General features: G+C 42.7%; 2 protein-coding genes across 2 annotated transcripts in view; both read left to right on the forward strand.

Annotated features, from left to right (window-relative positions):
• Positions 1 to 15194, forward strand: part of LOC118842693 (cyclic nucleotide-gated cation channel beta-1-like) — a 20424-nt gene extending 5230 nt beyond the window's left edge. The window contains exon 6 of the mRNA XM_036750083.1: positions 15169 to 15194. Within this exon, the coding sequence (XP_036605978.1) occupies positions 15169 to 15194 (26 nt within the window). The remainder of the gene's footprint in view (positions 1 to 15168) is intronic.
• Positions 15195 to 15215: 21 nt separating this feature from the next.
• The window catches only part of LOC118843812 (cyclic nucleotide-gated cation channel beta-1-like), a 54058-nt gene continuing 51715 nt past the window's right edge, over positions 15216 to 17558 (forward strand). Inside the window, exon 1 of the mRNA XM_036751590.1 lies at positions 15216 to 15438. Within this exon, the coding sequence (XP_036607485.1) occupies positions 15216 to 15438 (223 nt within the window). The remainder of the gene's footprint in view (positions 15439 to 17558) is intronic.

Below are 17558 nucleotides of genomic sequence, written 5' to 3' on the forward strand. Positions count from 1 at the left end.
AGGGAGAGAGAGAGAGAGAGAGAGAGGAGAGACGAGAGAGAGAGGAGAGAGAGAGAGAGAGAGAGAGGAAGAGAGAGAGAGAGAGAAGAAGAGAGAGAGCGAGAGAGAAGCAGAGAGGCATACTTCCATGGCCAAAGAAGGATGCTCTTTGCTGGCTCGGTTTGTTCAAGGGGTTACTGCTGACGTGAGAGCCCTGGTAACTGGCCAGATGTCTCCTAGCGACAAGGTCTCCTTCCCGGCAACAGCAAGGCTCTTCCTAGCAACTGCAGCCTTTTGTTCCCTAACCTGGCCCCCCGTGGGGGTTTCTACCGAGGCTCCCTGAACATCAGCTCAATCTGATTAGGAGCAGACAGGATTCTCAACTAATCTATAGGCTCCCAACCCAGGGCCGATCCTGAGCAGGCAGCTTCAGGCTTAAGGCAGACTTGGGGCCTTTTGAAACTCTGTGTTTATATGAACCGAGCTCAAGCTTACCATGAACGTTACGGAGCCCAACTGAAGCCCAGGACCATGTGTTTCATTATCAGCAAATGTCACTTCATGCAAGTAGGTGGATTATTTTCATCATGGGTCTCCCCTTCCTGCCTTGGTATCCAGCTGGGGGGGCAGGAAGGAGCTTTACCTGAAGCAGTTGTTGGGCCTATCTGGAGGGAGGTCTGTCCCCCTCTGGAACATTTGCAGGTGGTTGTGGTTTTTCCTACCCGAGCCTTCTGTTGAGTTAGGAAGGTGCGGGTGGCATCCCACTTGGATAGCTTGCCCAGCTTAGAGACATGCTGGGACCTGGGCGTTTTCTCACCATCATGGACCAGGGGCTTATTGAGCTCCAGGAGAGGATAGAAACATAGACTAATGATTTCAGAATCGTTAGAATTATTCAGCCTCCTCTGGCGTATCGTGGCCGATAAGTAAAACTGATGATAATGCTTACCTGGAAGGGTAGGAAGAATAATCGTAACAAAGAATTATGTTCTTATGACACTTTTAGCTTTTCAAATAAGTTTCCCGTAACAGCAACAACAAATTACATTCCTATGATGCTTTAAAGTTTCCAAAGTGTTTTAGGAGACATTATCTCATTTGAACCACCCAACCGCTGTTGGGCAGATACTAAGAAGAGGAAAGTGAGACATCAGACCGGTTGTCTTCAGTGAATTCAAGGAGTTACGATAAGTGAGAAAACACATGTAAAGCACTTTGCAAATCTTCAAACACTATAAAAATGTTAGCTAACGTTATCGTCCTCATGTGACAAATGAGGAAACCAAGGCTCAGAGAGGGTTGCTGACTTGTCCATGGTCTTCTTGAATTCAAACTCCAGCCTTTCTTGATTCACACAATAATCACGAGGGGTAGGTAGGGTGCTTCTTATGTCTAGTTGACAAATAACGAAACCGAGGCCCATAGAGAGGGTAAGTGGGTTGCTCTGGATCAGCACTTCTCAAAGGGTGGTCAGGGGGACTGTTGGAGATCCTCAAAATCCTTTCGGGGGGTTCATGACAACAAAATTATCATTATTTTTAATCATGATATAACTATTTAAAAGTAACATTTATTTTTTCTAAAAAAATTCCAAAACTATTTTTATAATAATACTAAGGCTTTAAATTTCTAATATGGTAAATATCAATACACATAACCCACAGTATCAAAAGGCCTTTAGAGGAGTTCTCAAATTATTTTGGTGTTAATGGTGTTAAAAAGAGGTCCTGAGAACAAAAGATTTGAGAACCACTCTTTGAGATCACCCAGGGAATTAATGCCTTGGGTTAGGATTTAGTAAATTTTTTATTAGAAATAAAAGCATGAAAAAATAGTAACTCGCCTTTATATGTCACTTTAAAAAATCCACCCTTGGGCCTCCCTATAATTCTGTTGGCAGTAGGTTATACCACTATAATAATTTTCATTTTATACACAATGAAATGGCAGCTTAGAGGATTGAAGACCGGCCCAAAGTCACACAGCTTGATAGTGTCTGACGGGAAATTTGAACCCAAATCTCCCCCATTCCGTGTCTAACTCACTGCAAGTCCACTCCATCATGAAATACATGTACGGTCATATCATCATGGGCGAAGAAGATCCTTATCCTGGTCTATTAAGTTGCTTAGCCTAGACTGTTTAGATTGGATACACATATACAGATATGTATACGTATACATATTATATACATGCCATTGTTAATCTGTACCAGGTGTCCTGTTACTCCATTGAAAAGATATTCCTCAGCCACGAATTAGGATATTTATGTAGAGGTTTTCACAGGGACTGAAATAGAATGGACTTTGCTTTCCTCAACTGAAGCTGTGTCCACAGTTTGGGCCACTAGAAGAATTATTTTTTAATTATTTTTTATCATTGGGGTCAAACTCAAATAGAAATAAGGGGCTGCTAAGGTATACATAGAGATTCCTGGAGGCCTCAAATTTACTTAGAAAACCACATTTTAACATTATCTACATTCTGCTGCATTTTTATTTATTTTGTTAAGTATTTCCCAATTATATTTTAAGCTGGTTCAGACTGCATTCAGAGGTGTGTAGGCTGCATGCTAATAATCTAGATGATTATAATCTAGATTATTTAGGATAAAATAGTATTTCTGGAAAAATTTAGATAACTGAAGGAGAAAAATGATTTATAGGCAGGAGTCTGCTGGAGCCAGCTTGGCAACTTCAGAGAGAGCTCACCGTTAAATTTTCAGTGTGACCTCAGAAATCAGCAAGCTACAAATCAGGACTTGTTTTATTGTTTTGTGCATTTCTAGACTTAAGAAAGTGATTAAGAAAATATTAATAATGCAAAGAACACTTAAAAATACGCCCTCTACTTTCAGAGAGCTGGTTGATAAACATTTACTAGCACATCCCTGGTCATACATAGGCTTATAATTATCCAAATAGTTGCCCAAATTCTCCACTTCGCTTTGTTCTGTGTGTTAGACACAGGGTTGGTCATTCCTCCTCTTCTAGACCAAAGTTTCCAAACTTCTGGAGTTGTGCTGCGCTATCAGATTTTTGCCTTTCTTTGAATCCTTGCCTCCCCAAAGTGCTGGCCTTTTTTAAAGATAAAAATGAATTTAAATTAATTTTGTTTGGAGACATTCTTGAGAATTTTTGCCACTCTTCATGATAAGTTTTAAATATAAAGAGTACTGGGCTTTGGAGGGTCTGGATTTGAATTTGAGTCCTGTTCTAGTTAACCTTGGTTAATTTCCTCATCTTCGAGGATGTTGAGGAATTGGATTAAATGACATCTAAGGTCCCCTTCAACACCCCCCCCCCCAGAGTGTTGGACTTGTCCTCAGGAAGACCTGAATTCAAATCCAGACTCGGACACTTGCTAGCTGTGTGACCCTGGGCAAGTCACTTAACCCTGTTTGCCTCAGTTTCCTCATCTGTAAAATGAGCTGGAGAAGGAAATGGCAAGCCACTTTGGCATCCTCGTCAAGCAAACCCCAAATAAGGTCATGAAGAGTTGGGCAGGGCTGACAAGTATTTGTTAGATATTGTGCTAGGCACCATACCTGAGTTCTACTCTGGGTGCTACCACTTTCTGATCTGTGACCTCGGACAAATCATTTACACTCTCTCCGAGCTTCAGTTTTCTCCTATCTAAAATTCAAGGGTAGGACCAGCACTAAGGTCTTTTTCAGCTGTAACTTTGTTCTGAGGGAGTGGGGATGGGAGAGCATCCAGATCTGTGATTTCATCCATACTGAGAATGCCTGTCAGGAAACATCCCTCCACCAACACAGAATGGCAATGGGTCTGTCATTTATAGCCTTAAAGACACTAAGAGGTTAAGTGATTTACCCCTGATCACACGGCTCACTGGTGTCAGAAACAGGCCTTGACCCAGTTCATCCTGCCTCCCCTAGGTTGGCCTCTAGCCACCATGCCCGTGGGACACTCTTCTATTAGCAGCGTTCCATTCTAAACATGAGATGGTGTTAAGAATATAAGCTCTTTGAGGCCAGGCACAGTTGTTCCATTTGTCTTTTAAAAGCCCAGTGCCTAGCACAATGCTATGGCTGGAGTAGTGTTGTTGAGTCGTTTTGGGGTTTTCTTGGCAGAGATACTGGAGTGGTCTGCTATTTTCCTCTCCAGCTCATTTTACAGATGAGGAAACTGAGGCAGACAAGGTTAAGAGACTTACCCAGGGTCACACAGCTGGGAAGCACTGAGGCTGGATTTGAACTCCCCAGAATGAGTCCTCCTGATTCCAAGCCTAGACCTCTACCCACTGGGCCACCTAGCTGCCCTTAGCAAATGCTTATTGACTGATTGTTGCCTTCAAGTTCACGTTTTCCTTACATTGCCTACTTGTGAAGCATTTCTTAACAATGTTGTGAATGAAATTAAGTTATTACATTAAATGCTGCAGTCCTTACAAATCTTCAATCAGCATATTTTCCCTTCTCTGCTTTCTTCTTCGGGTTGCCACAGTGTTCTGCTGGATAGCTGTCTGGTGGATGTTGTTGACTCCAGCTGGAGTGAAGTAGGAGGGACTGAGATCCAGGAGTCTTCCCTACAGGTACAATGTTCTTCTGTGTTTGTATTTAGTAAATGGGCCCTTTGGGCCAAGACAGTTGTTGTGTTTGTCCTTCGTTTTCGAAGAGGACCATGACATTAGGGAGATGATGACATGACTTGCAGTTGACTTCGACTTGAGTGAGGGAGAGCCGTGCAAGGTCACCAGCCTCACTTTCTCCTCCAGAGCCATCTGGGTCCAGTGGCCTGATATTCATCAGGATGACTGCAGATGACCCAGGATGCTTCAGGAGACCCTGGCTCTTTCAGGCTAAAGTCTTTTCAGGTTCTCACTTTGAGTGAGGCAACACCCATACAATGAATAGGTCTCTTTGAGAAGTTAATCAAGGGATGGCCCCTTTAATCAAAACTCCAAAAAAAAAATCAAACTGGGAGGGGAAGACCCTCAGGGTTCCTTCCCAAAAGAGAAACAGTTACTATTTGGTATTTACGTTCACTCTGTGCTAGGAGGGCAGGGACCTATTGTGCCAAGACAGTTAGACCAAGGCTGGAGTAGAGAAGCAGGCCCCTGTTGTTGGGTCTTTGACCCTGAAGTGCTTAAACCAGCTTTGCTTTTGTTTATGGTCAGTTTTACCGTAAGAGGAATAAACTTAGCTCAAAGAAGGGGAGCATAGGATGGCCTGGCTAGCTGTGGCCTGCCAGCCCCTTTAAAGTACTCAATGACCACTCATTGCTAGAGAAAACTGTGTTTTCCTTCTGGGCCAGCATTTCCATCTTCCGCTGGCTCTGACTTTGACTATTGGGAAATCACTTCCTCAGTTTGAGTCTCAGCATCCTTGTCTAGAGAAAAGGACTGGACTGCCTATCCCTTGGTGGTGTTGGAGGGAAACCGACTTGTAAATTGTAAAGTGCCTTGTGAACTCAAACTACCATTAGCATTTACCAAGTATGTGAGAATAGGCTTGGCACAGTAGTTGACAGAGCCCTGAACTGTTTGGACAAGTACTTGACCAGACATTTGCCTCAGCTGGAGGCTCCTCCAGGTATGATGGAATTTCTGCACCCTCCTTAGCCTTCAATTTACCTAAGGCTAGCTTCTGACACCGGTGTTCTAACTGCCTTCAGAAAGGGCCGCAGGACTCACTGGTGACACAGCACTTCCTAGGACCATCTCACAGACATCCCAAATGGAATCCGTTTTGAGATTTGCTGAACGTGAGGTCAGAATTCTAATGGCCGAGAGGATGATTATAAAAACAGTCATTTAAAAAAAAATTTCTGACTCACTCTATCTGTGCAGAGAATGAAACACCAGAGACCATTGACTAGGGCTTGTTTCATACCTAGAATCCTTGACTCATAAAATGTCAGAACTGGAAGGAACACTAAAGGTGATTTCAGACAGTGGGGTCCAACTCAAACAGAAGTAGAAGACGCAAAGCCATAGTGAGGATCCCTGGGGGCTTCATATTGATCTGGTTTTAAAATGTAATACCCATGGCCTAGTGTATTTTCATTTATTTTCTTAAATATTTCCCAATTACATTTTAATCTGGTTTGGGGGCACTCAGGACTGTTATGGGCCTTATGTGGCCTGAGGGCTGAGTATTTGATACTTCTGACCTAATACAACCCTCTTACAGATGGGAAAACTGAGACCCCAGAGAGGAATAGAATGTCCTTGACCAAGGTCACACAATTAATTAGTAGCAGAAGGAGGGTAGGGCCCTAGGTCTATTGATGCTTGGTCCAGGGCTCCTTCCACCACCCTATTCTCTAGCCTGCCTGTTTTCATCCAAAGCTATGTGTGGTTGAGCATTTAGAATAAAAATAAGTCACCTTTTTTTTTTTAAATCTTCTGAGCAAAGATAACTTTCTTAAATCTTACTCCACTAACTCTGCATCTGAATCCACTCTAATTCATTTCTCCACTTTGGGCTGCCCCAGAAAAGCAGTTTCCCTATTGAAGGGGTTCTTAACCTGGGATCTGTGAACTTTTTAAAAAAAAATTTTTTTAAAGTGCATTTTAATATGATTGGTTTCTTTTGTAATCCTATGTATTTTATTTTATGTATTTAAAACCACGATTCTGAGAAGGGGCCATAGGTTTTAAATGCTACACTTTAACCAGACTGCCCAAGGGGGCCAGAAGAAAAACAAAGGTTAAGAATTCCTGTCCTAATATCTATTTCTCTTGATTTTTTGTTAACGGCACCATAGGAGGAAGCCGAGGTCACTGGCACTGGAGGTAAGGGTCACTTCCTAAATGATGCTCCCCTATGATGACTTATAAGGCCCAGTGAAGACTCTCCTGATGGGCCTATGTCCTCCCATTTTCCTACAAAGATCCTGGTCAAAGAAGAATATCCTGGTGTAGGCAGATTCAAGAGGCATGAGGTGGAATGATTACCTCCTTTCATCTTTTCCCATGATTCAGAGCTGCAAAGAACCATAGCATCCTTCTTCACAACAGTGTTGGTGCAATGGAAAATGCCCTGGGATTTGGCATTAGAGGACCTGGGTGCTGCTTGCTACCTATTCGACCTTGGGCATGTCCCTTAACTACTCTGGCCTCAGTTTCCTCATCTGCAAGATGAAAATGGAGTAGATGATGTCTAAGATCACTTCCAGGTTAAAACCTACAAGCTAGTTGAATTCCTTCATTTTGTAGATGTGGAAACTGAGGCAAGTTCCAACCTCACTGACTCCAGACTCGGTGCTCTCATCCAGAAGCTTTCCCCTTTGGAATGGTGCCTACAACTTGGGCCAGGGCCGGTGGTGGGGAATACTTTCTTTTGGTGGCAAGCATCAAAGAGCAAACATAGCTGCCCAAATGTTAGGTTTTTAATGCTGGGGGTGCTCTAGACTTGGCCAATGGAAACTTTCACAATATGTGGATTTCCTATGCTCGTCACCTTCCTCCCCTCTAGATGAGGGAACTTTGCTCTGTTGGACTGTTTAAATGGGCCACCCAGGGAGGAGTTGGGCATAATGTAATGAGTTTTAAGTGAAAATTGGAATCAGAGCTAAGAAGAGAGAAACATAATAGGCTCCATGTTTCATCTACAGGACATTTTCCTTAGGGCCAAAGGCTGCATTGGGATCTTAATTCCCACTGAATAGCCACAGCCTGAGAATTATCTCCCAGTTACAAAGCGGGCCTCCTATGGTAGTATTGAAACAACTCTTGGAGAAGGTCTGTTATTTCTCTGATGGGAAGCTCACGATTCTACCTTGTGTTTGGAGAGGGTTTCCTGCTTTCTAAAAGGAAGGGCCACAAGAGCACAGGATCATAGATTTAGATTTGCAAGGGACCCCTAAGGGTTAACTATTCCAACCCCATTATTTCCCAGATCAAGAAAATGCAGCCTTCTGTGACTTGCTCAGGGGCATCTAGGTGGCACAGTGTATAGAGCTCCGGGACTGAAGTCAGGAACACTTGAGTTCAAATCCAGCCTTAGACGCTTACTAGCTGTGTGATCCTGGGCAAGTCACTTAACTCTGGTTGCCTCAGTTTCCTAATCTGTAAAATGACCTGGATAAGGAAATGGCGAAACACTTCAGTATGTTTGCCAAGAAAACCCCAAATGGGGTCGCAAAGAGTCAGACATGACTGAAAATGACTGAGCAACCACAAAAATGATTGATTCAGGGTCACACATATTAAGTAAATGGTAAATTTGGGAAGTGAGATAGTGACCAATGAGGTTATAAAGTTCAAGTGAGTTCAAGCCTCTATGAAATATCTACTGTGTGCAAGGCTTCATTTCACAGGAAGGCAGGGGTCAGTGCCATTGGAGGGAGTGCCCTAGATCGGTAAAATCATAACTCCATCAAAACTGCATATTCTATGCCAAGTACTATGTTAAGCATTAGGGGGTGCAAAAAAAACCCAAAAACAAAACAGAAGTCTTGGATTCAACTCCCACCTCTGACATTTACAATCTGTGGAACTTTAGGCCAGGAACCTCTCTAGTACTCGGTTTCTTCAACTTCAAAATAAGGCGTTTAAATCAGTTAACTTCTATATTCCTTCCTGGTTATTAGTCCTATGATCCTATAAAGACGGTTCCTACCCTAAAGAAGCATACAGTACAGGGGGGTGGAGGTAGGGATATGACACTTACAAAAATAAGTGTACCAGATAAATTGAGGAAGAGAGAGTTCTAACAGTCAAGGAAGTATCAGGGGAGGTTTCGAGGAGAATGTGGCATTTGAGATGAGTCTAAAGGAAGGCAAGGATTCTAAGTCGTGATCACAGAACTTTGAGCCAGACGAGACCTTTCAGATTCTCTAGTCCAACTGGCTTGTTCGACAGGGGAGGAAACTGAAGCCCAGATTGGGGAAGAATCTTGCTAAGGGTCATATATCTGGTGAAAAAGAGAGTCAGGATTTGAACCCAGGTCCTTTGGTCCCAAACCAACTGTTCTTTCCAATTGGGAAGGCCACTAGTATGGCAAGCTGTGGAGTATGGGTTGAATTCTATAGTCAGTGGAAATCTAATGGAGATTTCTGTGCAGGGGAGTGGCAAGGTCCAAGTGGCACTTTAGGAAAATTGGTCTGGTAGCAAATTGTAGGGTGAATTAGAGGGGGCAGGCTTGGTGGGTATCAACTCCACCCAAATAATCAATCAATCGATAAACATTTACTAAGCACCTACTATGAGCCAAGCACGGTGCTAAGAGCCGGGAATACAAAAAAAAAGGCAAAAGACAGTCCCTGCCCTCAAGGAGTTCACAGTCTAGTGGCGAGACAACAAGCAAACAAATAGATACAAATAAGCTATATAGAAGATAAATAGGGAATAAGTAATACAGGGAAGATACTAGAGTTAATAAGGATTGGAAAAAGCTTCCTATAGGAGGTGAGATTTTGGTTGGGACTTGAAGGAAGCCAGGGAAACTGGAAGGTAGAGCAGAGGAGGGAGAGCATTCCAGGCATGGGGGACAACCAGAGAAAATGCCCAGAGCAGAGAGATGGAGGGTCTTGTTTATAGAACAGCAAGAGGCCAGGGTCACTGGACTGAAGAGTACTTTTGGGCGAGTAAGGTATAAAGAAGACTGGAATGGTAAGAAGGCGTTAGTTTGTGAAGGGCTTTGAATGCCCAACAGAGGAGTTTGTAGTTGATCTTGGAGGTGACAGGGAACCACTGGAGTTTGTTGAGTGGAGGGGTGGTATAGTCAGACTTGCCTTTTAAGAAAGTCACTTTGGCGACTGGCTGGAGGATTGGAGCAAGAAGACCACATAGGAGGCTATTTGCCCAGGGCTGAAACTAGGGCAGCGGTTGTGTAAATGGAGAGACAGGGTCATATATTGTAGAGAGAGAAAAACATTAAAATTTGGCAACTGATTGGAATAGAGGATGATATTGATGTTTCCGATCTGGGTGACTGGAAAGATGGTGCTACCCTTGACAAAACTAGGGCAATTCAGAAGAGTGGTGAGTTTGGGGGGAAAGATGATGACTTCTGTATTGGATATGTTGAGTTTGAGATGCTAGGCGACATTCCGATTGAAATGTCCAACATGTAGTCAGTGATGTGGAATTAGAGTTCAAGAGAGAGACTAAGGCTGGACATATATACATACATGTATATATATACATGTATGTAAATATGTATATACACACATATATGTGTATTCCTATCATATCTATATATCTATATCTATGTAAACAATCTGTATATAAATTATGATTAAAACAATGAGTAATGATGAGATAGCCAAATGAAGGTGTGTAAAGAGAAAAGAAAAAGGTTTAGTACAGGGGTTTGGAGTAAAAGTTAGTGTAATAGGAAAAGGAGAATGAGAAGGAGCAGTCAAAAAGATAAGAGAAACAAGAGAAAACAGAACCATGAAAACTCAAGAAAGTCAAGGATATCAAATGCTACAGAGAGGTTGAGAAGCATCAGGACTGAGAAAGGCCATTGGATTTGACAATTAAGAAGAGATCATTGGTAACTTTAGAAAATGCTATTTCATTTGAGCGATGAAACCAGAAGTCAGATTGTAAAGGGTTTAGAAAGAGTAAGAGGTGAGAAAGTGGAATTACTAAGTGTAGATGGCTTTTTTCAAGGAGCCTGACCAATAAAGGAAGAATAGATAAAGATGGTGGGGATGGTAGGAGTTATTGAGGTTATTTTTAAGGTCAAAGTTAACTTTCCAAGTTTTGGTTTTGTTTGAGGGTGACAGGGAAGGATCAAATGGATAGGGAGCTATTTAAGATTATAGAATGAGAGGGAGTCATGGAGGGATCAATCAGGTGGAGAAGACAGTGGATGGATTCAGGTGTGCCTATAGAGAAATTGACCTTGGAGAGAAGGGCCATTTCTTTATCAGAGACCAGAGTAAAGGAAGAAATAGTCAAGGATGATGTTGAAGGTAGGAGCCTGTTTTTTTCCAGGAAAGAAAAAAGTTGTCCTTATTTTTGTGTTGCTTTCCTGTAAGATTTTACACAGCTGCCTGAGCAGTAGCAGAATAACACTTCTCCTGAAAATCTGATTTTCAACGAACATGGGAAATATAGTATAGACCTTTCCCTGGACCTGTCCTTTGAGTCTCCTTCTCCTTCCTCTCTCATTTCCGTAGAGAAGATTCCCTTTCAGCTGGAAGGATTTGATCTCTTAGGTTTGAGTTTCAGCACCATCTGCTGTCCTGTGAGGGCTCTGCTGAGGGGACCTTCAGTTCCTGTAGGTGGTTGAAAGGGACAGCACTAATGATGAGGGAAATTTGAATGGAGGGCATGCTCCCCAATCTTAGCTGGGACATGGCCCATTAGTTGGTGGGTCACAATATGCTTATTCTGACCACAATATATAGTCAGTTGTTAGAGCCTTAACTAGGGTGAGGTGAGAGGGGTGACTGCCCTCAGAGATGCTTCTGGGACTAAGGCATTGAACTTGGTAGCTGTTGACACGAAAACAAGTTACCATTCCAGGCCCTAGAAGAACTCCATAGTCATAAAACTTCAGAGTCAGAGGGAGATCAGAAGCCATTGAGTACAAACCCATATTTCATTGAGAATCTCCCTCTTCAACATCTGCTCAAAGACCTCTGGTAAAGGAGAACTACTTACAACCTGAGGGAACACATTCTGCTTTTGGATGGTTTTAATTTTTAGGAAGTTGTTCTTTACATCTGGCCTCAATATGCCTCACTAGGGCTTCCACCCTTTTTTCCAAATTTGTTCTTGGGGCTAAGCAAATATACATAGCACATCGTGGGCACTGAATCAATGCTTAATTGATTACATCCTTCTGGAGTCTCCTCTTCTTCTAGGCTAAGAATCCAGGTTTCTTCAACTGCTCCCTCATATGGTAGGGACTTGGAGCCCTCTATCATCCTGATTGCTCTTCTCTGGATCTTTTATAGATCATTCATATCCTTCCTAAAATGTGGTGCCCAGAACTGACACAATACTCAGATGTGGTCTGATCACGGCAGGGTACAATGGGTCTCCCACCTCCCTAGTTAAGTCTTTCCTAATGTAGCCCAAGATTACATTAGCTTTCTTGGCTCCATATCCCACTGTTGACCCATAGCTTACAGCTCACTAGTACCCCCGGATCTCTTTCAGACAAACTGATGTCCAACCATGCTTTCCCTATGGTGGAATTTTGAAGCTAATTTTTTGAACTCATATTTAAATCTTTAAATTTCATCTTATTAGATTCAACCCTATGTGTTAGTCTCTCTAGATCTTTTTGGATCCTGACTACCACCTAGTAAGTTAGTTATCCCTCCAAGCTTTATACCCTCTGCAAATTTGATAACTGTGACATCTGCGCCTTTAGCAGTAAATAGTAACCATGTCAAACAGCATAAGGTCAAGCACAGATTCCTGGGGCACTCCACTGGACAGCTGACACCAACCCATTAATGATGACTCTGTGTCCAGCTACCCAACAACTTCCAAATCCACCTAGACATATTATTACCTAGCCTGGGTCTTTCCATCTTGTCCATAAGAATATCATGAAATATCTAGTCATAATTATGGTATATATACATGTATAATGTATAACTATAACATTGGTAAACTATATCTGTATGAGAAGCAGTGTTGTGTAATGGTTAGAGAGGTGGCCTCAAAGTCAGGAAGATCAGGGTTCAAATTCTGCCTCTGACACATATTGGGCAAGTAAATTAACCTCTCAGTGCTCTAGATGATGCCCTCATAGGTGCCAGCCTGCATTGGTACGGGGAGTTTCATCACCAATAACTCCCTATATTTGGTAAATCACAGGGCCACTGTCCATCTCTATCCCTATAGCACTACCCCACTCTACCAATCCAGTCATCAAAAAAGGAAATGAAGTTGGATGTGTTGCTTTTGATGAAGCCACGTTGGTTCTTTGTGATCACTGCTTCTTTCTCTCAATTTAAAACCAACCATTCCTTAAATAATATATTTGGAATTTTCAGGAATTCTTTTTCTGTTGTTTATTTTAGTAAGAAGAATGACCCTTTAAACTGGAAGGGAGAGAACAAAAATGGCTATGATTTGATACCCATGATCGATAGGGAAATGGTGAGAAAGCACCTAGCAGCCCCTGACAAGTTCAAGACATCCAGCTCAAATACCCACATCGCAGGTTGCTGGAAAGACCATCAGATATGATTCCTGAGTGATTGTCATTGAGTTCTAAAAACTGTGAAGAAAGAGAGAGATGCCGTGAGACCAGAGAAAATCAAACAGCGCCTGAATGTTTTAAAAAGAGAGGAGAGTGGAACCTATAGACGGTAGACCAAGGAACTTGGCTTGAATTCCTGGGAAAATTCTCTTCTCTAGACTAAATTCCCACGGTCCCCTCAACAGAGATTCTCATTTGGTGGAGTCTCCAGGTTCCTTACCTTACTGATCACCCTCTTGTAGTTGCTTTCCAGCTTATTAATGTCTTTCCTATAATATTACAGAACTAAACATAGGGTTCCAGATGGAGCCTGACCAATGCAAAGTGTAATAGGACTATTGCCTCCTTCATTCTGTGCACAGTGTTCCTTCTAATTTCATCTAGATCAGCAGTTTTTTGGCTGTCATATAACACTGTTGTATGTGTAAACCTGTGGTCCATTTAAGCCTCCAGATCTTTTTCATATAAACTAGTGTCTAGTTTCAACTCCTCCATCTTGTTCTTGTGAAGTTGTGTATTCCACTCTTGCCTGAAAATCAGGTCAGATACACAGACGGAGACACACATAGACACACAGATGCAGACATACGTGCAGAGGACTCGTCCTCTTATTCTCATTGTCCATCAATGCCTAAATCCTCAACACGTCCAGTCCAGCCTACTCCACTCAACAACTTGATGCTGCCCCAAGGGGAGCACTATGGAATTCCACACTTCATTTGTGTCCCATGGTCAACTGGATGAAACTCAACCACCATTTAGGTCACTATCATTAGTGAGAGTTGTATGCTCCACCTCCCGATGCAGTGGCGAAGGGGTGGAGAGGAGCATAATAAGATTTGACCTTCAGAATCTTCAAATCTTCAGTATAAAAGTTGCTTTATAACTAGGTTTTGCTGCTCAGTATTTGGCTTATTCAACTCAACTCAGCAAGTCTTTATCGAATGCTGACCATGTTCCTTGTCAAACTTTTGCTAATCTCTATGGGAGATACCAGAGGAATAGGGTTCCCACCTTTTGGGGACCTTCCAATCTGGCTTGGATGACAAAGCACCCAATGTTTGATCCACTTGAGGAACCACACAAGATGGTAACAAAGGGCTCAACCGCGTTAGAATATAAACCCCTGGTGATTAGGGATTGTTCCACTCCAGTGTTTGTATCCTGGTTCCTGGTAGAGTGCCCAGAGTATAGTAAACACTGAATAAATGCTTGTGGATTAATTGACTGGGTAAAAGCAATAAGACTTAGAAGGATGAACTTTGTAATAACCAGAGCTGTCCAACAATGGAATGATCTGCGTCATGAGAGACAGAGGCTTAATAAATGGTATTGATTGATTGGTGAGAGAATTGTCTTCATATTACTCAAAGAGTCAACCAGAGAGAATGGAGAGCCATTTGTTGTCAAGATTATTCTCTAATGGGGTGGGGGGTTGGCCGAGGCCCCTTCTAATTCCAAGATCCTGTGATTTTTTTTTGCTCTTTTTTTGACTGTATGAGTCTAAGATGCTGAGTCTAAATAGCACGGGCAGCTTGGAGAGAAAGGGGCTCAGGGCTACCTGGGTTCTATGCCTGGTTACTAATGCCCAAATAGTTCTTTTTCACATAAATTCTGGGGAGAAGAATTCAATTTAATTCAATTCAACAAATATTTATTAAGTATAAATGAAAATAATCCCTGATCTCAAGGAGTTTACATGTAAATAACTACATACATATAGAAGATACAGAATAAATTGGGGGTGGTCTCAGGGGGAAGTTGATGACCAGGAAAGACTTCTTGCAAAAGCCAGAGAATCCAGGAAGTAGAAGAAAAGAGTTCCAGACATGGGGAACTAGGCATGAAGGGTGCTAGGGGTGCTGTATACTGGGGCTAAGGGGTTGGCAATTTAGAAAGTCTTCATGGATATGAGTCCAACCAGATTTCACCTCTGGGAGCTCCAGCCACAGGGCCATTGATGCCTCTCTGTACAAAAGGAGCCCCTTGACTAGCACTGCTGCTACGTCACATGTCACATAATTCTGTGTTTCTTGTTGCAGTCTCTGGGGTCCTGGCCTTTGCTTGAGGCTCTGGGGCCCCATGTGCCATGTCTAAGCAAAGCCGAGATGTGGAGTTAGACCGCCTGGTCCAAGACAAGCCACTTAGCCACAGGACCCCCCATGCTGCTTCCCAAAACATAGCTGAGCATCTCCCCAATGTGCCGAGCTACCGATACCCCACCACCCGTATCCCTGTCCTCGTCAACAGGAGGACCGGGGTGTCGAAGCCCAGCTTCGTGAAGGAGGCAAAGAGCTCAGTCCGTCGCTTAGGTAGTATGACCCTTACCTTGCATGGCAGTCATACAGGGGTGGTAGTGCATGCCAGCTTCGGTATCTGCATGTTTTCGGCTGAGCCTTACTTAGCAATACGGTAGCAGTTCCTCGAACTGGTCTGTCTTGCCTGGAAGTGGGTGTACTCTTGGTATCCATCTTGCTGGACTGATGCTTCTGTCGGGAGATGGGCAAGGTTTGTGCCAGACTGAATAGGGTGCAAAAGTGGGTGGTTTTTGTTTCTGGCAGATGTACATAACAAAGGGAAGAGATATGGAACAGGAATGAAGATCAGTGGTCCTCTGACTGTCACCTGGTCCAGGAGTTCACCATTTTTGTGGGACCCTTTTGTTAGTATGGTGAAATTCGTAGACCCCCTTTCTGAATAATTAAGTCAACATGAATAAAATAAGTGAATAGTTAAATTAATAATATAAATAAGTGACAAGTGAATATAAGTAAAATGAGTGAATAAGTGAATAAAATAAATACATAAGATTACAAAGGAAGTCAATTATATGGAAATATAGTTATCAAAATAGTAAAGGAAAAAACAAGTTCATGGGCTCCGAGTTAAGAGCCCCTGGCTTATAACTCTAATCTTGTTCCTAGGTCCATTGGTATGCTCAAATCAGGAAGGATCATGGGAGTGAGGGAAACCATATTGTGGCTCTTTCCCCACCCTCCAGCCCAAAGCTTCTGAGGGGCTCTCACAGGATTTTAACAACAATAATTTCAATTTGCCTAATCCCTTGAGTTTAAAAAACAACCTTATGTTCATTATCTGATTTAATCATTGACCCAGAGCTATAAGGGAATGTAGAGGTCACCTAGTCCAACTTTCTCATTTTACAAATGAAAGAACTGAAGTCCAGACAGGAGAAGGGATTTGCGTAAAGTCATATAAAAAGTCAACCATAAAGTCATAGGTTTAAAGGTGAAATGGAGCTTTAGATGTCATTAATGTCCACCTTTTTATTTTGCATATGAAGACCCTGAGCCCCAGAGACATTAGGTGACTATGGTCACCTATGGTCACACGGCTAGTAAGTGCCAAAAGTGGGATCTAAACCCAGGTCTGCCTTACTCCAGTCTAGCTCTCTGTCCATTACACCCCAAAGCCAGGTTCTCTGACTCCACATCCAACATTCTTTCTACTGTGGAGTCTATGAGTTGGGTCTTGGGTACATAGACTATCAGGGATATAATAGAAGTTAAAAGGAATTCTCTAACTGTAAGTCAGATGATTGGCTAGAGCCAAGGACCTTAGCATGGGTTGGTTTTTGTTGGCTGTATTCTGGCTAGCACAGACCTCACTAGTCTCTTTTTACTTACAACTAGGGGTTGGCAGAAGACAAAGGCAGTTAACCTTAGCTTGTGATTCAAGAGGTGCAAAAATAATGAGGTAATGCCTGATTTGGGCCTTGAAGGAAGGAACTTTTAACAAATAGAGATGGCTTACCCTATTCAAAGACCTCTCCAAAAAAATCTTGCCCATGGCTGTCTGAAATATCACCATTAATGACACATTAATTAACATCCCATAGTGTGAATGATTTAGATGAATCATCTAAAGGAAGCTGTGACTCTCCACAGTGGGAGAGTCTGGATATCATGAGAGATTTTCTCATATATGGATAGAGAGAAGTATTAAAAGTAGGGAAAGGGGACAGAAATGAGAGGCAGGGTTCCCCAACACCAAACTTCCAGACTTTAGGATTTGACTCAGCCCAGCTCCCACCTTTGGTCCACCTGACAGATGTGTTGGCAGGGGTATGTGCACTGAGTATGGCTCCATTCCAGAGAGCTGGGCAGGGACTCACCCCTGGGCACACTGCTTTCTCACTGGTGGTACCCAGAATTTTGAAACATTTTGAGCTCAGGGAAATTTGCAGATGAATTCTGAGGGAGAAAACCTCAAAATTGGGCTAATGGATGCAGGCCCAGGCATGACTTACTTATAAGCCGGGTAGCCAAAAATCTGGACCACGGCAATAAGAGTCCCTTACTGGGCAAGGAGGGCTTCGAGTTTAGGCGTTTCCAGAGGGCTCTCCAGATGCCAAGGTCTGGATCAGAGTTTACTGAGCAAGAAACCCAATGTTTAGAGAACAGGGATGGGA

The sequence above is a fragment of the Trichosurus vulpecula genome, chromosome 3 (assembly GCF_011100635.1).
Source record: "Trichosurus vulpecula isolate mTriVul1 chromosome 3, mTriVul1.pri, whole genome shotgun sequence".
In the NCBI taxonomy this organism is placed as follows: domain Eukaryota; kingdom Metazoa; phylum Chordata; class Mammalia; order Diprotodontia; family Phalangeridae; genus Trichosurus; species Trichosurus vulpecula.